Here is a 19,358-nt window from a genome sequence, read left to right as displayed (position 1 = left end):
AATTTTAACGTAAAATAAAAAGACAAATGGGAAGTTGAAATTTCTTCTTAAAATTTACAATTTTATTTCGAATTGTTGTGATTTATCAATTTTCGATAAATGTTGTTGTAAGAGAAAAAAAAAATTATGAGAAGCGAAAATACATTGGTAAGCATAACATCAAAGAGGTGTAAGAAATTGAAAAAAAAAAGAAACAATTAGGATAAGGGTAATTTTGTACTTTTAAGTGCAAAAAAGGGGGCATCCCTAATAACCAATTAAAGAAGGGGGCATCTCTAATTGGACATTAGGGATGAGGGGGTATCGCTAAATACCCCTTAATTATTATAATTCACAACCTTTAGGGTTTCCTTCGTGATTTTTAGGATCTTTTATTTGTGACTTTTAGGGTCTTTTTATTTTAATTTTGCAATTTTGTCCTTCCTTTTCTTTCATGTTGTCTTTACTTTTTTAAGTTTCATTTTGTTTTCTACTTTGAAATGTATTCCTTCTATAAATGAAATTCTGGTTTATCGAGAAAAAATCAAGAAAAACTCATTTGAACTTGGATAAAATCTCACACGCATATATTGCAACCCCAGATTTTTGTTGACTTTGCACCCCTTGACTGATACCTTCTATGTATATCACGGTACATCATCAACTTCTCCAACACATCTAACCTCCATCCATTTTTGAAGAAACACAGATCTCTAGGAAATAAAAAAACTTTTTTTTCTCTCTCTCTTTTACAAAGAAGAAGAGTTCTCCACGCAAAATCAAAGAGAAACAACTCATAAAATCTTCCATTAATCCGATTCGTCATGTTTGCTGTTCGTTTATTGCAGAAGGTCAAGAATCATCATAATTCTCAGGTAAACATCAAATCATATCAACAATCAACAAAGTTGTTTCACACAATTAATCGTTTCTCCCCATTTCATTTGGTTTCTTCTATGATTTTAGCTAAAAGACGGATCTTATTTTGTCAACATAGTTGTTGATCTAGGGTTTCTTTTGATTGAATAATGACAACTTGTTTGTTATCTTCTTCTGATTTTACTTTTTCTTTTTCTTTTTTTGGCTCAGTTTCAATAAATTTTCTTGTATATATTCCTCATTGATCGGTTTTGAAAATTGGAACAATAACACCAAGATGAAGATAGAGAGGTTTTAGGTTTCATTTGGTACCAGCTTCCGTTCAATTTGTTAAATGTGGAATCAAGTTTTTAACCTTGAAGTCAAATTCAAGGGTTTTTTTCCTGACAGTTGGGAAAATGAATTTGGCTTAGGGTAAGCAATTAGCTCAACACATTATTTTCTTCTCAAGTTGACGAAATAGTTTTAAACTAGGAGAAGAAAACTAGCATAAACAATAAATGTTAATCCCATTGGATAAACTACCAAACCTTACTAGACTATGTAAATTTGTATAGTTTCTACTGTTTAGTTATTTCTCTCAAATTGAGGTTGATTGGTCCATGTAATTTTTTATTTTGACCCATTGGACCGTATTTCTTGAAAGACATTGAGGCATTTCTCTTTTATTTTTTCGGAACAGCACAATATGGAGCATGGAAATGTACCACCAAGAAATTTGGATCCTTACATTGCTCATCACTATGGTGTCCCTTCCACTTCGTCAGTTCTCGCTTTCGACCCTATTCAGCGGCTCCTGGCCGTTGGCACTCTGTGAGTTGAAAGAGTTCACTTTCTTTATAATTTTAATGGATAACTTCACGAATATAGAGCCAGTGTTAGCATTTAGACTGTTATGAACAACTTGATAATATTAGTGCACTCAATTCTTTAGTTGCTTCTGTCCTTTCTATTCGGTATCATGAAAGTTAAAGTTGAATTTCGTATAGCAGAAAAAACAATGTAAAAGAAAAAATGAGTATGTGTTGTTTAAAATAGTCTACTATAGTAATATTCGACTGAAGAATTTGATAAATTTGAAACGCATATTGATAAGTATTTTGTTATTGCAACCGAATATGGGTTGTTTAAAATAGCGTGGCATGCTTTAGTGGCAATGCTCACAAGAAATGACTACGAGCCAAGTTTCTTTCCTTTGGACCAGGTTTTAGCATTTAGTTTTCTTCTTAAAGTTGTGTTTCATACCAAAAGTCAGATACCATGGTTTCAACTTTCAACTCTATGTTTATAGACCACATTTTGTTAACTTTGTTCACGGCGGTATTTCTTATATTCAAGAATATCAGATGCATTATTTGCTCAACAAGTCACTTGATCTGAATCATATACTCCAATGGAGAATAGAATGTCTACTTAGTTGTCACACAAGGAAAATAGGTTTTTGCCAGGGTGGTGTCTCGCAGTTAGATGAATTAGCACTTTATGTAAGACCGATGGCAAAGAAATATTACATGTCTTCTAGCTGCCAAACAAATCACACGGGACAACATTTCTCATTTGATTCTTAGTACCTTTTGTTATTAAATTTAGTTATTCTTGTCAATCAATGCAGGGATGGTAGAATAAAAGTGATTGGTGGTGATAATGTGGAAGGGCTTCTCATATCGCCAAAGCAGTTACCTTATAAAAACTTAGAGGTTTGTTAAGTTCGGCCTACGAATTCAACTATAAATCATTGGCCTTTGGTCAGTCTGAAAGTCTGTTACCTCCGGTGTATCCTTTAAATACATTAGATCAAACTCAGGGCCTATGCATCTTCTGTACCTTTGAAAATATCCAATTGCCGCAGGGACTTTATTTGCAATGAATGCAGTATGGTGCTGACTGCTGAGGGAAGGCGCAACCAACTTTCTTAAAAAGATATATAGAAAAAGAAAGAAATCTAGTCAGTCTGTATTAAGTGTTTAGGTGCTGCGTCAAACACACAAGATGTAGTTGTACAATGAACATACTCAAGTTAAAAGTAATTCTGCTAGCAAGGAGATTTCTAACAGTTCAATAATAACATTCATTATTTTTATTCTATCCATTTTCTCCTCAGTCTATGATATATTAGGATTTTAACGAAATCAATTACTTTGCAGTTCCTAAACAACCAGGGTTTTCTGGTGAGTGTCTCAAACGAGAATGATATTCAGGTATATTGGCTCTAAATCTTTATGAACTTGGCAAATATGCTTTTTCTTATGATGTACCTGCTATATATACTTGGACAGATGATTCAGTTTGCTAATGGTCTCTATACTATCTATGACTACAATAGATACTTATAGAATTTGACTCAATTATAGATACTTTTTCCATCTCTTTTTAATATGTCATCATATGGTTTAATATGTTTGTTCTCAATTCTCAGGTTTGGGATCTGGAACAGAGGCGTATAACTTGTTCTTTGAAGTGGGAATGCAATATGACTGCTTTCTCTGTGATCCCGGGCACCTCTTTCATGTATGGTCTTTGGACGCAGCTGTGAATCTGTGATTATAATGGATGAAGTTCATTTCAGATGACACTGATGCTCTGTTACTTTGTACAGGTATGTTGGTGATGAGTATGGGTTGGTGTCTGTATTAAAGTACGATTCTGAAGAAGGAAAGATTTTGCAATTGCCATATCATATTCCAGCAAGTTCTTTAGCTGGTAGGTGGATAGTTGTTTTTTCTCATGCCCAGACATCAACTGAACAGTTCTTGTATCTTCTCTTGGGATGAAAGCTTCTACCTCTAGATAACCTTGAAATCTTTCTAATGTCACTATTTATGCTCTGTCGCAGATGCAGCGGAAGTCTCATTACCCAATCATATATCTGTTGTTGGAGTTCTTCCCCAACCCTGCACTTCTGGGAATAGGTAAGTTGTAGAGTTCTGTCTCTGTTTTCGTTTGATACACCATAAAAACTTTAAGGCAATTTTGTGTTGCAAACACTAGCATCTCCTCCTACTCTGTTTTTAAGTGGAAACAAAAAGCTCATGGTTGCGTTTTCCGCTCTTCATAACAGGGTGAGCCTTTTGAAAGGCGTTATTGTCTTTTCAATGAATTGATCTTAAATATACTTAGTGAGAGGGGCAGGGAGCTTAAGCCACCATATCAGCAAAAATAAAAGCTTAGACTATTTCTGTTCATGGAATTCCTGTGAAATGAATTCCAAGATGTCTCACAGACTTGTTGACTTAAATTTAAAATTTTGGCTCCTTTTAGTATATCAGTATATATGAGCCGCTGAATAACTTGAATGGTACATAATCCTATTCCTTGGTCACATGCAAAGTGATTCATTTGAAATTTAAGTTATACTACCATAGAATGCTTTGGAATCCTTTTATTTGCAAATCCATTTGGGAAGCAGGGTTCTCTGGTGTTTCTTGCAGCTTTTGTCACATGAGGCTGGAAATAGAATTGGCAGGTCCAATAAAATTGGAATGTGGGATTTCTTTTCAAATGCATTTAAAAATTTCAGTTCTTCTGCAGACTACTGATAGCATATGAGAACGGGCTAATCATTCTGTGGGATGTTTCTGAAGCTCGGGTTGTCCTTGTTAGAGGCTATAATGATCTCAAATTGAAGGAGGGCGGAATGAGTAATCAGATTTCAGAAGATACATCTGAGCTTGAACAGGAGGAGAAAGAAATAAGCTCTCTTTGTTGGGCATCTTCTGATGGATCTGTTCTCGCTGCTGGATACGTAGATGGAGACATTATGCTTTGGAACATGCTAAGTGGTTCCTCTACCAAAGGTCAGAAAGCTGGGATGTCGGCTAATGATGTTGTTAAACTACAATTATCTTCCGGCGAGAGAAAAATCCCTGTGATCGTGTTGCACTGGTCTGCGGTTAGCGGATCAAACAGTGACCGCGGAGGGCAACTATTTATCTATGGAGGTGATGACATAGGATCTGAAGAAGTCCTTACTGTACGTTTCGACTCTAAATATGGTTTCACTCTTTAATTATTATATGTGCTTCATCTCTGCAGCAAATTTTCTTGCTCTTTCAGTAGTTGTTATAACTTATAAATGATAGCCCTCATTTTTCTGTCTTTCTTCTTTTGTGCGTAATAATAAGATGAGATTCTTTTATCAGTCAAAACTTTGTAAATGGCCTTCAGCTTTATATTTTTAACATAGGTGATAGATGTTTACTAGATAACTATGTGGTTCTACAGGTCTTGAGTCTCGAGTGGTCCCCTGGAAGAGAAGCTTTAAGATGCGTCAACCGTGTGGACCTTACTCTTAATGGATCTTTCGCAGATATGATTTTAGTACCCAATGCTGGTTCAACAGAAAACAATACAACAAGCGCCCTCTTCATATTGACAAACCCTGGACAATTGCATGTATATGATGATGCTAGCTTGTCTACATTTTTATCTCAGCAGGAAAAAGTTCCTGCTCGTGCAATGGCATTTCCCGTGGCAGTACCTATACTTGAGCCATGCATGACTGTGGCTAAACTGGTTTCAGTACCCATGGGCGGGAATGCGTCAAAGGCTCTATTAGAGGTAAGATAGTTCTTTTCAGTGGGTTGTTCCTCATTCTGCCTCTTAGTTTCTAGTCCTTTATGTTCATAAACTTACCTTTTGCTTTCAAAGTAGATAGCCTCAAGCTTGAAAACTGGAGTGACACCATCCTTGGCTATTGGTACAAAGTGGCCTTTGACTGGTGGGATTCCGAGGGTAGTATCTTCTTCTGAACGTGAGGGTGTGGGAAGATTGTATATGGCAGGTTATCAAGATGGATCTGTTCGAGTATGGGATGCAACATATCCGGTCTTATCGCCGTTGATAGTTTTGGAAGGCGAGGTCAGGATTGATGGTCTTCAGCATATGGATAGATAAATTCCCTTTCTTTAAAGTTTTACTCTCATACGATATGCATCTCATCACTTTAATATATAGCTGTTTAGTTCATTGAGAAACTGCTGTCTAATAAAAGTTCATTACAGGTAAGAAATATGGATGTAGCCGGTGCCAGCACCCCAGTCTCAGCCTTGGATTTTAGCTTCCTCACTACAAGTTTGGCTGTTGGCAGTGAATGTGGTCTGGTTAGAATAGTTCTTTATTTTAGCTTTTATGGAGCTAATTTTTTAACTTTATAGTGTATTTATATTAAAACTTTCTTTTCTTATGTAGGTTCGTATTTATAAACTTGGCGGGCATACTGCCGAAACGAGTTTTCACTATGTTTCAGAAACTAAACATGAAGGTAATTTGGTAGATATTGGATATCGCACATCTACTCAAACTTAATTTACCAAGTTTCATGCTTGAGAGTTGAGATCTTGGAAGAACCTGGTCGTAAGTTACAGAGATAGTAACACTTACGTCATGGACCATAGTATTATTAACTGGTATGTGAGGTTACCTCCAGCATCCTGATGTCCATGAATCTTATTCGTACCTTTTTTCAGATGATACTTGTGTTGTTGCATTGATCGTTTTTTACTTTAGTGTATGCTTCCTTTCTCTTGTTATTTTATTTATTTTTTCAAGTATATATTAGTGATGTTTAGTCTTATTATTGTAAGGATGCACTCAGAAATTGATGCTGGGAATTCATATTGTGTCTGCTTTTAAACACCTTAGTTATTATATTCACTCAATCTATTCCTCAAAAATGTTCACATTGTGCAATTTATCCAACAGTTCACAAGTTGCATCAAGAGAAAGAACTTCAATGTACTGCTGCCTATTGCATCCTGAGCTCTTCAGTTCGAACCCTACAGTATGCAAGCTCTGGAGGCCAGCTTGCCGTTGGTTTTGAGTGTAATCGGGTTAGTGTAGTCTATCCTATAGTTTCATTGTCGTCTTGCTAATTATTTTGATGAGTTAGATTATACTGTTATACGATTGGTTTGCCTATGTTGGCTCATAAGGATACTCTATTTGTTCGATTGTGTTTCAGGTTGCAATGCTTGATATGAGTTCATCATCAGTTTTATTCCTTACAGACTGTTTATCTGGCTCAAGTAGCCCCATTATTTCTATAGACTTCACAAACTTTACAGACATTTCTAGCATGGTAAACAGTTCGAAGGACAAGGAACCCGATAGCCGAGAGGACCCTGCTAATGGAGAAATATTTGTGTTAACCAAGGGTTCAGACATTTTTGTTGTTGATAAAGTTAATGGTAGTACAATTAGCTCTTGGACGAGACATCATAAAAAGGAGTCAACTGCAATTTCCTTCTATATTGTAGGCAAGTTGGAGTTTTGATTTTCCAAAACAATCAGATGGATTTCCTTTCTTTTTTCTTCTTGATAGGAGTATGAATAGTATCAGCACTAGACAACTTTAGCTATTTAGCTAGCTGACACCTCACAGTTTCTTTTTTTTCTTTTTATGTTGAAATATGAATCATCTATTTCCTAAACTTAAAATCATTTCCAGATAGCAGCTCCTCAGATGAAGAAGTCATTAGTAAGGAGCAGTCAGAGCAGCTTTTCAAGAATAATACAACTCATTCTGGGGTGGGAAATGATGGTACCCTCAGTGAAGTTGACCATCAAGGTGAATTTGAGAGCTGTACCGGACCGAAAAGTTCTGGGAAAAAGTCAGCAGATTCACTTGTTTTACTATGTTGCGAGGATGCTTTGCATGTATACTCGTTAAAATCCGTGATACAGGTTTGTCATTTTATATTTTTGAGTTCAGTTTATGTCGTAGTATTTCCTTTTGCAAATTAAGGTTACCTGCTTCTTCTTTAGGGGGAAAATAAATCCATTCACAAAGTGAAGCTTGCGAATCCTTGTTGTTGGACTAGCACTTTCAAAAAGCCAAATGAGAGAGCTTGTGGACTAATTTTACTCTATCAGACTGGAGTAATTGAAATAAGGTAAAGAACTTTACTTCCAACTTTGCAGCGTTTTCTTGTTCTTTTTGGCTCATCAAGCAGAAGAAACTTCCCGAATCATATTGATGATTGAAAACGATTAAGTGCACAAGCCATAGGAGATGCACAGCCAAAGTACTTTTCTGTTGACTGATGGCTACTGATGATCTCTGGCGACAGGTCGTTGCCTGATTTAAAAATCATGGGGGAAAGCTCATTAATGTCAATCATCAGGTGGAGCTTCAAAACCAACATGGACAAGACAACAAGTTCTTCTGATAATGGGCAGATTGCAATGGTAACTATGTTTTACTCTCTGTCATAAAATTGTTAGTTTACTCTATTCGCAGTATGTTCATACTCTTTTGTTTGGTTAGAGCTTCAGATGTTTCTTTCGATTACCTTTTCTTGTCAAAAGGTTTGGACATGGGATTATGGGAATTCGTAAGTTGTAGTTAAAAGTTATAATTGATGCTCGACTGCTCGTTTGTTTTCTTTTCCCGTTATATATATTTCTTGTCAATCATCAAGGAGATGTTGGAATCTTCACATTGACTCAAATCTCTTAAATCCTTGTTATATTGCTATGTTCGGTATTATAGTCAATCAGTACCAACATTCATACTGGGTAAGAAAGTGTAAGTTTGTATATTGCTCAATATTAGTATTTTCTTCATTCTGATTTTGAAGAATTTTGCAGGCGAATGGTTCCGAGTTGGCTTTCATCTCTTTTGTAGCTTCTGAAAGTGACTCTAGGTATTTTTGTCCTATCTTGTCTACCAAGATGTTGTTTTAATTGCATACTTGAGTGAACTCTGAAACAACCCATGAATTCCTTTAGGTATTTGGATTCTTTGCCATGTCTTCACGACAAAGTTGTTGCTGCTGCCGCAGATGCCGCTATCAGTTTCTCTTCTAGTCACAAGAAAAAACAGGTAATAATAATTTCACATTTTTGTTTATATTTTTCTGGTAAGTTCAGAGGAAACAATATTAATTTTACTTTTTTTTTCTTTTAAACAGGGTAGCCCTGGAATTCTTGGCGGTATCATGAAGGGTTTTAAGGGGGAGAAAGATAGGCAAACCATGGAACATACTATTCCATCTAATTTAAATCAGCATCTGGAAAGCGCATTTGCAAGGGTCCCATTTGCATACCCAAATCTAGATTTTATAGATGATCTAGAAGCTGATCTTAGTATAGGTTATCTACTTATCTATATCTCTCTTCCCTTTTTATTGGTTCCCTCCCTTTATCCATCTGCTTACGTAATTCACTTATTTGCAATAGATGACATTGAAATCGACGAGCCCGTACCTATTGCTTCGACTTCATCGAGCAAGAGCAAAAACGAGAAAAAAGGTATAGTCACTCCCATCCCTTTTACTCGTCTTCTTATTCTATATCATTTGACAAAATATTTCGTTCTGCACCACAGATAAGGAGACAGATAGAGAAAAGTTGTTGCAAGGAGCAACAACAGAGAAACCAAGAATGAGAACAGCAGAAGAAATCAGAGCTAAGTATAGACATGCTGGGGTAATTGCACAGATATTTCTCTTTCCCAACTAATTTATTTTTCTCGTTAATTCTATGATTCTATCATCTAACTTTATGATCTATTTCAGGATGCCTCTGCAGCAGCTGGGGAAGCAAGAGACAAGCTCATAGAACGCCAGGAAAAACTTGAGGTAGGGTTTCCTTTTGGTGATATTTCTAGCTCTGCATAGAAGACCGAGTTAGATCCCTTTGATGATATTTCACGAACCCTTGTCCATTTTAGTCAGTGACATCAAGTATTTATTTCTTCGGAACACTATTAGGGTTTCCAATAGACTACGCGTATGTTACTTTGAAGTGGTTATCAATTCATGCACCTTTAAAAGAACTTCCCTTGTTATCTCTTCAGAGAATCAGAAGAAACACCGAAGAATTGCAAAGTGGAGCTGAAAATTTTGCATCAATGGCCAATGAACTTGTCAAAACAATGGAAGGTCGTAAATGGTGGAACATATGAAAATAGCATGGCATAGTTTCAGAGGTTGGTTTGACACATAATTAAAAAAAAGGCAACATTTCGCTCATGGTTTTGGAGAAAAGCCCAAGTCAGGTCCTTCCCAATCGCTATCTATCATGTGTTTGCCAATTAATGTTGAAAGGGGTTTTTCTTACATTTGGATCCAAACTGTATTTATTAAAACAGTGCCACGATACCTGCTACCAATGTTTGATCTGCCAATTGATTCATTTTAAAAGAGGATCACTGCTTCTGCTGAGTTAAAAGGATCTGTCAGACTTCTATTGTTTGATATTACTGTACACATTTTTCGGTTGCTTTTATTGTATTTGGATTTGTGTTATATATGTTGTTTATAGAGCCTCCTCTCAGTCATTTATGCTGTGCTTTCGCTCTTTCTCTATCATTATATCTCATTGAATTTATTGTTATTTTCATCCATGTTAGACCTTCGTTAACAATACCATCAACACCAAATTTTTTTTCACGATCTATGGAATTTGGCTCAAGATTACGAACAACACGTAAAAGAAGAGGAACCAGAAATGTTACTTTATAACTTGAAAGTGTGAGAATAGTCTCACATGGAAGAAGGGGTAATTAGCAACCAAAAATATAATGTATAGGTCATCTCCACTCATTGCCAATTGGTTTCGAGTTGGATGACCACAGACTTAACATGGTATAGGCCCACACGTGATTGGTTTAAAAGCTACGCGTGTTCCGCGTCACCTAAAAAAAAGACGTGTTAAGCTAACCACCCCATACGTGAGGGAGCGTGTGAGAATAGTCCCACGTGAGACAAGGGGTAACTAGCAACTAATAATATAATGTGTAGGTCATCTCCACTCATTGCCAATTGGTTGAGTTAGATGACAACAAACTTAACACAAAGTAAAGAAGATCAAAAGAGCAAAAAAATATCCACTTCAATCGAGTGCAACTGCAGTTTTACGAAAACTTCAACTTCAACTTCAACTTCGTCGAATGAGAATAGAAAATTTACACCAGTCTCCCGTTGATATGATGAAAGTGAACTTCTTCATACGAGTCCATCCCTGTGTTGACATCCAATATTGTGCCCAGCATTTTGGCTAGGAAACACTTAAATTACATTGAACTTCCAATTTTGTACATGTCCGGTTAACTGTTGTTTCATGAATAATTTGCATTTTTTCAAGAAGGGAAAAGAGAAGGACCAGGTTCCCTCTGCTGTCTTCGCCCTTCTCTTTCTCTCACTTTTTTGGATTTTTTCTCACTCTTTGTCTCAAGAGAGGAAGTGAGGGATCTGACGACAAAAGAGTGGGACCTCTAGAAAAAGAGACTTGATAGAGGACCCATGCATGCCGACAGATTGAGGGGGACAAATAGTCACGATATGGTAGGCAAATGGGAACTAATTCTTAATGTTTGTGTCATTTTTTTTTTTTGTGATAGGTACCTTCGTCACAAGCCTATATTTTCACATGAAGGTTTAAAGTGAAGGATATATTCGTTCGATCTGAAGGAGATGTCCTTCGACGAAGATGACAATGCGATCAATTTGTCGGTTAGGATAACGATGAATAAGTTATGAAGATCATCCAGTCCGGTCCAATTAGGGGTCGTAGTGCTTTGCTAGAAGCCAACTACGATTGTCGGATTACTTAGATAATTCGCGGTTAACATAGACCGGATCTTACAACGGGTTACACATAAGAGTGGTAACTTGATCGGAGAGATTTGACTAGATGGGACTAGGCTAAAGATGGATTGGATCTAACTAAATAGGCCAAAAGGGTTCGAATAGAGATTCGGAACAAGATAGAATCAATGGGGCATAATAGGGGGTGCCCCTGAGCAAGGCTACTATGGCCGACCATGTGATGGCTTAAAGGCATAAAACCCATAATGTTCTGATATGGCCGGCCACACTAGGGGATTCCCTAATTAGGGTAAAACCCTAATTAGGGAATCCCAGAGTACTAAAACTCCTCTATGCTTATCTTTTCTGAAGGAGACTTTTTTGGATTCCTTATTTGAGTATGACCCTACTAAGGTAATGCCTATAAATAGTCTCATTAGTAGTTCAGAGAAGGTGTGGAATTTTCTCAAGAATACACATCTCTCTCTCACAATATACAACTAGTGGAGAGATGAGATTGTAGAGAAAAAACTCTCATTCTATCAATCTAGTGAAGGAGAAAGGTTCTTCTCAACCTTTTATTAAGTTCTAGCAGACATTAAAGAAGGGAGATCAAGTTAACCAACTCGGTGTCTCTAGTAGAGGAGCGACGATTGAAGCTCTCGATCTTCACACGCGAACTGGAATGGTTCGAGGGAAAAATACGAAAAGGTATTTATCTCTCTTAATATGAGACATCTCTAAAAAGAAAGTGAGACTCTTAATATCAGACGGAGGGAGTAAATCTTTTACCAAACATTATGTATATTCAATGAAACATTACGCATATCCGTGGTTACATTACAAAAGAAAATAATATATTCGTTACATTTTTTAAATCCTAAAATTACGGAAATTTAAGGTTGTTTACCATTTTGTCCGCCTGGGTTAAAATTTTGAGCGGGAATATTTATGGGATATGAATGGAAATGGTTAATGTATAAAAGGGTATTAGGGTCGAAAAATCAAAAGGACTAAAATTTCATTTTCTGGGAAGATTGGACCCTATTCCCTTTTTGGATAATATTTTGGCCGAAAAAAAACCCATGGACTTACATTAATAGTTTTATAATTGTTCTTAAAATTTGAAACCAGGCTATTCAATATTTTTTTTTTAAATTAAAATTAATAATTTAGAATTATTTATCAAGAAAATAAATATTTATTAGAAATAAATAAAACTTTATTAAGAAGACATCAATCTTTATTAAAATGACATGAATCTTTATCTAAATGATATATATGTATTTTTCAATGAAAAACTTGAAAATGATAATATTTAGAAGATAATAATTAGAAGAGTAGTAAATATCAATTAGGTATGGTTAAGGAGAAAACTAACTCGGGTACGGGAGCGCGTGAAAAAGTCTTGAAACAAAAATTATTTAAAACTAAACCTAAGACCTTAAACTATGTTAGGGCAAACGAGAGGAAAATAATGATTGAAATTAATATTGAAGGTCAAACTGCAATTTAGATGGTGAAAAACGAGAAGGAAGATAATGAGAATAGAACGATAAGAATGAGAAAAAGAAGAGGGAGAAGGATAAAGAACTTATCAAGCCATGGTTTAGTAACAACAAGCTGATAATAAGATTAAAAGTTTGGAAAATGCAAGAAATAAACTCACAAGTGACAATCAAAAGGCGAGACAAAGAGTTATAGAGCTTGAGCAGATATTGCAGTAGATTTTTCAAAGAGAGCTTCAAGCTAGTACTCATTGGCATTCCTTTCGTCTGGATAAGACAGTGTATAACGAGGATAACAAGACAGAGATTGCAACCACCTACATTTTTTTTTGAACGAAAATGCAACCTCTTACATGACTATGGGTGATTGAAGACAAGTTGTGAAGTGAATGAACTCACTTGAATGATGGAAGGATCGTAGAGAGGGAGAGAGAGAACTCGGTTAACAGAGAGATAGAGGTGAGACAATCAAATGGGATTAACAAGTGAAATATTTCTCTGTGTGTATTTAGGGTTACAATTGATACTATATATAGGTTATTAAAGATAAGTACAACTAGAGATACAATAGATATTATCAAATCCAAGTTAGGTAAGATCATGGAGGAGCCCGGTTTGTGATCTTGTTTGCATGGGTCGGTTGTGGTATCGCCGGGCTTGTGCTCGTGTCGGGTATGTGGGTGAGAGACCCATAATACTCCCCCTCAAGTTGGAGCGGAAATGGAAAGAACGGCCAACTTGCCAACAATCTTCGAAAACGCGTCAACTCCTAAAGGTTTTGTGAATATATCTGCAAGTTGATCCGTTGTCGGTGTGAACTTAGTTGCAATGAGGTTTGATTTAAGCTTTTCACGTACTAGATGACAATCTATTTCAATGTGTTTTGTGCGTTCGTGGAATACCGGATTGTCTGCGATGTGGAGAGCTGCGCGGTTGCCACAGTGTACTGTCATAGGAGAAGGATGATCAAATCCGAGATCTGTAAGGAGATATTTGAGCCATTGTAACTCGCAAGTAAGGGTTGCCAATGCTCAATATTCTGCTTCCGCGGAGGAGCGTGCTATAGTGTGTTGTTTCTTTGATTTCCACGATAATGGACTTCATCCAAGCATTGTGAAATATCTTGTCGTTGATCGACGGGAGGATGGACAACCGGCCCAATCTGAATCACAATAGCCAGAAATGTGAAGAGAACTGGTTGCAGAGAGAAAAATACCGTGATCCAAGGTTCCTTTAATGTAACGGAGGACACGTTGGGCGGCTTCTAAATGAGCAGAAGTTGGTTGCTGCATAAATTGGCTCAGGTTATTGACCGCAAAGGTGATATCAGGTCGGGTAACTGCAAGGTAAATTAAGCGACCCATCAACCTTCTATATGGAGTCGGATCCGGAATGGTGATCCCATCCGTGGATGTGAGACGGAGTTTCTGTTCCATGGGAAATGGTGAAGGTCGGGCTGCAGTGAGACCCGAATCCTGAAGAATATCAAGCGCATATTTTCTTTGACAAAGAAAAATGCCTGAGGAAGAGCGGGAAACCTCTATTCCTAAAAAATACTTAAGGAAACCAAGATTTTTAAGGGAAAACGTATCGCCAAGGAAAGATTTGAGTTTAGAAATGGCCGATTCGTTATTCCCTGTAATTATAATGTCGTCCACATAGACGAGCACATGAATAATGATATCGGACTTGATGTAAGAAAAAAGGGAATAGTCTGATAAAGATTGTTTGAATCCTTTTTGTAGGAGAACTGAGGAAAACTTGGAGAACCATTGTCTAGATGCCTGTTTAAGACCGTATATCGATTTATGAAGGCGACAAACATATGTCTCCCCCTTGTTGGAATAGCCTGGAGGTAATTTCATGAATACTTCCTCGTTTAAGTCACCTTGAAGAAAGGCGTTATTTACATCCAATTGATGAAGAGACCAATTTTTGATGGCTGCAATAGAGAGGAGAACACGGACAGTTACCAATTTAGCGACTGGAGCGAAGGTGTCATGATAATCTAACCCCTCTATTTGCGTATAGCCTTTGGCGACTAGCCGGGCTTTGTAACGTTCGATCGAGCCATCGGGTTTAAATTTTATTTTATAAACCCATTTACAATCTATGGGACGTTTGTTCATAGGAAGAGGAACAAGTGACCATGTGTTGTTTGATTCCAAAGCTTGAATTTCTTTGGCCATGGCCTCTTTCCAATGTGGAAATTTCATAGCCTGAGAAAATGATGATGGTTCATTTTCCGATAAGACTGAAGCAAGGAAGACTTTGTGGTCTGAAGATAAGAATTTATCGGAAAGAGAATGTGATAATGGATAAGGGATGTCGGAGTTTGAATCAGAGAAAGGGAATCCGGGAGTGGCACATATATAATCGTCCAAGTGAGAAGGTGGACGCCGATTTCTGGAAGGACGAGTGGGGACTAGTTGTTCGGTGATTGGGGTTGAGTTAGGACTGACCAATGGTTGGTCAGGAATTGAAATGTCAGATGAGCTGCTGATCGGTTGGGAAGCGTTATATGGAGAAAGGGCTGGATTGCCTATAAAATCAGAGGGGAGTGATGGAGAGACCGGGCTTGTGGTGCCCGTAGAGGATTCGCCTGGGTCAGCTAGAATGGCTGAGGGCACATCAGGTGATGAGGGCCCTGAGGTTGGATCAGACGCTACAGGCACACCAGTGGTTGGTCGTGCCAACGAAGTAGATTCTGGGGCACACCAGTAGCTGGTACTGCCGAGGAGTCAACTGTGGGGAATGTAAAAGTGCCATCATCTTCAATAGAGAGGAAGGGACGTGGAGGTCGTAGTGTGGCAGAAGAGTGGGATGACATGGGAAATGTGGATTCGTGGAATACAACATCACGAGAAATGATTATTCGGCGGGCATGTAAATCAAATAATTTGAATCCTTTTTGCCCATGAGGGTAGCCTAAAAATATCGCCGGATTGGCACGAGGATCCATTTGTAGTAGGTTTTGGTGTTCGTACAAAACACAAACAACCAAATACACGGAAGTGGGAGAAGGAAGGTGGTGAGCCAAGCAATTTCTCACGTGGAGAAAGACCATGAAGAACGGGTGTCGGTAACTTATTAATGAGATAAATTGCCGTTAATGCGCATTCACCCCAAAATGATAATGGAAGACTTGCTTGAAATCGGAGGGAACGAGCGACTTCCAAAATGTGTCGGTGCTTACGCTCAACGACACCATTTTGTTGCGGAGTGTAAGTGCAACTACGTTGGTGTAATATTCCTTGAGTGGAAAACCAAATTTGGAGCTCCTTGTTCATAAATTCCGTTCCATTATCGGAACGAAATATTTGAATTTGAGGGAAAAGAGTATTACCGTTCCCCGAAGATATAGAATGGATTTTTTTATTGAATTGGGTTGTTACATAATTAAAAAAATGGATGATCCACTTAGTAGTGTCCGATTTATTATGCATTAAAAAAATCCATGTACATCGACAAAAATCATCGATTAAGGTGAGAAAATAGCGACACCCGGACATGGAGGGAGTTGAAAATGGTCCCCACACATCCGCGTGGATAAGTTGAAAGGGGTGAGTGGATTTAGATGTGCTAATCGGGAAGGGTAATCGGGTTTGTTTAGATTGTGGACAAATTACACACGGAACTTTATTTTTATTGATAATAGTAGAACGCATACAAGGAATACGTGAAATAAAATACTTATAACGAGAAACCGAAGGGTGACCTAACCTTCAATGCCATAAATCAAAAGAACTAACAAGATTATTACTAATAGAACTAGAAATTGAAAAGATCCTAGGTTCCGTGCGAAGCAAGTATAGTCCTTCATGACATTCACCAAGTCCAATCGTCCTTGTCGTCAGTAGGTCCTGAAAGACACAACGAGAAGATCGAAAAATTACTTCACAATTAAGTGATTTAGTAGTTTCGGAAACGGAGATAAGGTTAAACTTAAATAAAGGTATATGAAGAACATTACGAAGAAATAATGTAGGGGTGAATTTAATCGAACCTATATGATGAACTCTTACTAGAGTACCATCGGGAAGCCGAACAAAATAATTTTCGGGAGCCAATGAGTAAGTCGAAAAATAAGAAAGGTCGGAACGAATATTTTTGGCCGCCCCTGAGTCAACGACCCAAGTGGCGAACGAAGGATAAGAAGTACCTGTCATGTTGACTGCCGGGTCTTGCATAGTGGAGGCGCCTATAGACAGTGATAGCTGGGTATTTCTTTGCTGGTCCAGGAGTGTCAATAGATACTTGTATTGATCAAGGGACATAGATGTTGCTGCAGGCACCACCTCGTCAGGAGCAATAGAAGAATCAGTAGCTGCTAATGGACCTGTTTTATTCTTTGGTGGGTAACCATGTAACTTGTAACAAGTTTGTTGAAGGTGGCCATGAAGTTTACAGAAATCACAGAATGGACGAGGTCGTTTCGGACGAGGTCGTTTCGGACGAGGTTTGTCAAATGTATCCACTCGATTTCCAAACCGAGTATGGTTTTGACCGACGGCTAAAGACGCCGCTTCAACATCAATGATGGAAGAGTTCACAATGTTTTGTTGAATCTCTTTTTGTTTGACAAAAGAGTGGATCTTTAAAAGTGATGGAAAAGGATCCATAAGTAATATCTGGCTTCGAATAGCCGAGAAACGGTCGTGAAGACCTTGGAGGAATTCCATGGCACGATCCTGGTTAGTACGATCAAGGATCGATTTGCCATGACCACAAATGCAAGGATCAATAGCCATTAAGGACAACAACTCGTCTTGCAGAGACTTAAGACGAGTAAAATAGGAAGAGACATCGGAAGTTTCTTGTTTAAGTGACGAAATCACTCTTTTAAGTTGAAACACTTTCGGAGCGTTCGTTTGATAAAACCTATCGTAGAGATTTTTCCATATGTCTGAGGCAACATCATCATAAAGAACAGATTGACGAAGATAGGGATCAATGGAATTAGTGATCCAACTAACCACCAAATCATTACAACGCTCCCACAAGTGGAGGTCGTTTGGGTTGGTTGGTTTTGGAATGGTTCCATTGACAAAACCGAGCTTATCTTTAGCTCGTAAGGCCTTGGTCATACCTCGAGACCAAGACGGATAGTTATCTCCACTGAGTAGAGGCTTTATCATCACCGTAGTTGGTGAGTCGGAAGGATGAACAGCATAAGGAGATAAAACTTGGTTTGGAACTTGCATAGTTGTTTCAGAGGTGGTATCTTCTGGAGTTGTCATCGAAAAAAAATAAGAGAGGTGGCTCTTATACCATGTGAAGTGAATGAACTCACTTGAATGATGGAAGGATAGTAGAGAGGGAGAGAGAGAACTCGGTTAACAGAGAGATAGAGGTGAGGCAATCAAATGGGATTAACAATAGATATATTTCTCTGTGTGTATTTAGGGTTACAATTGATACTATATATAGGTTATTAAAGATAAGTACAACTAGAGATACAATAGATATTATCAAATCTAAGTTAGGTAAGATCATGGAGGAGCCCGGTTTGTGATCTTGTTTGCATGGGTTGGCTGTGGTATCGCCGGGCTTGTGCTCGTGTCGGGTATGTGGGTGAGAGACCCATAATACAAGTAAAAGTAAAAAAAAAAAAGTTTTGAGAATGTTTTTAAATTTGATACCAAAATAATTAACTGATAAAATATTGTTTTTAAAATAATAATTTTGAAATATTTATTAGGAAGAAATAAATATTCATTAAAAAGAGAAACTTTTATTAAATAGACATAAATCTTTATTGAAAGGACAACAATCTTTATTTAAATGAAATATATCTACATTGACAATTTTTTTTAATAAATACATATGTATTTTAATAAAGAATCAAGTTTTATTTTCATTCTTCTGGATTCCATAAGTAGATCCTGAAAATTGACTATGACAATGAGGATTTAAGAAGAAAAATTAAATATTAGAATCAATAATTTGATGTTAGAGTACTACGAGTAAATACAAAGTACCTTACTTTCTAACTCCTAACCTCTAACTTGACTTTGTCTCTGACTGACAATATTAGAGATTGAATGTTAGATTTGTAGTGATCCGACTCAAAACCAATTGACAATAAGTAGAAATGGCCAAGAGAATAGTATTGGTCTTCTCAATAATTGATGAATAAAAATGAGTAGTAGTTCGAGACTTTGGAGAAAAATTTACATTTTTCACACAAAAACGTATTTCGTAACTGTGATTTTTGAGAAAAATTACATTTTAAAACAAAAGAGAAAGAATCCTTTGACGCTGAAGACTAAAGTCTAAAGAGATAGAGTAGCTAAAGACTGAAGTCTCTCCAGTCTGTCGATATAAGAGCAACTCTAATCTTGGAGGGGCTTACGCCAATAACCATTTTTTCTTTAATATAATTAAATCAAATGGCTCTATTTCAAAAATTAACTCCAACTTTCAAAGCGCTTAGCTAGGTTTAAAAATTGTGCATGTGCCA

At 37.3% G+C, this 19,358-nt stretch overlaps 2 protein-coding genes across 3 annotated transcripts; one reads left to right on the top strand and one right to left on the bottom strand.

Moving 5' to 3' along the window:
• Positions 1–474: 474 nt before the first annotated feature.
• On the top strand, positions 475–10,138 carry LOC147568462 (transducin family protein / WD-40 repeat family protein). 2 transcript variants are annotated; one of them, XR_015231047.1, is made up of 25 exons: positions 475–854; positions 1,541–1,671; positions 2,471–2,555; positions 3,003–3,056; positions 3,275–3,366; positions 3,455–3,558; positions 3,692–3,767; positions 4,387–4,828; positions 5,080–5,415; positions 5,509–5,715; positions 5,859–5,957; positions 6,046–6,118; positions 6,559–6,686; positions 6,818–7,112; positions 7,304–7,539; positions 7,621–7,748; positions 7,926–8,043; positions 8,446–8,501; positions 8,587–8,680; positions 8,769–8,949; positions 9,037–9,108; positions 9,185–9,285; positions 9,375–9,437; positions 9,656–9,856; positions 9,950–10,138. XR_015231047.1 is itself a non-coding variant. In XM_086654909.1 (24 exons), the coding sequence occupies exons 1-24, from the start codon at positions 804–806 to the stop codon at positions 9,761–9,763; spliced, it is 3,330 nt and encodes a 1,109-aa protein (XP_086511035.1). In that variant the 5' UTR covers positions 475–803; the 3' UTR covers positions 9,764–10,138. The 2 variants fall into 2 exon arrangements, 1 of the variants encoding a protein (XP_086511035.1); XM_086654909.1 differs by having other exon boundaries at positions 9,656–10,138.
• Positions 10,139–13,599: 3,461 nt separating this feature from the next.
• On the bottom strand, positions 13,600–18,135 carry LOC147568461 (uncharacterized). The gene is made up of 4 exons (XM_086659854.1): positions 17,058–18,135; positions 16,728–16,758; positions 14,112–15,625; positions 13,600–13,874 (listed from the first exon to the last, which is right to left on the bottom strand). Exons 1-4 carry the CDS (start codon positions 18,133–18,135, stop codon positions 13,600–13,602), a joined length of 2,898 nt encoding a protein of 965 aa, XP_086515980.1.
• Between the last annotated feature and the right edge of the window lie 1,223 nt (positions 18,136–19,358).

This window comes from Eschscholzia californica, unplaced genomic scaffold (genome assembly GCF_041429995.1).
Source record: "Eschscholzia californica isolate CP2 unplaced genomic scaffold, dmEscCali1.0.p SCAF_1, whole genome shotgun sequence".
Taxonomy (NCBI): domain Eukaryota; kingdom Viridiplantae; phylum Streptophyta; class Magnoliopsida; order Ranunculales; family Papaveraceae; genus Eschscholzia; species Eschscholzia californica.
Note: the sequence above shows the minus strand (reverse complement) of the source record. Positions and strands in the feature narration are given on the sequence as shown.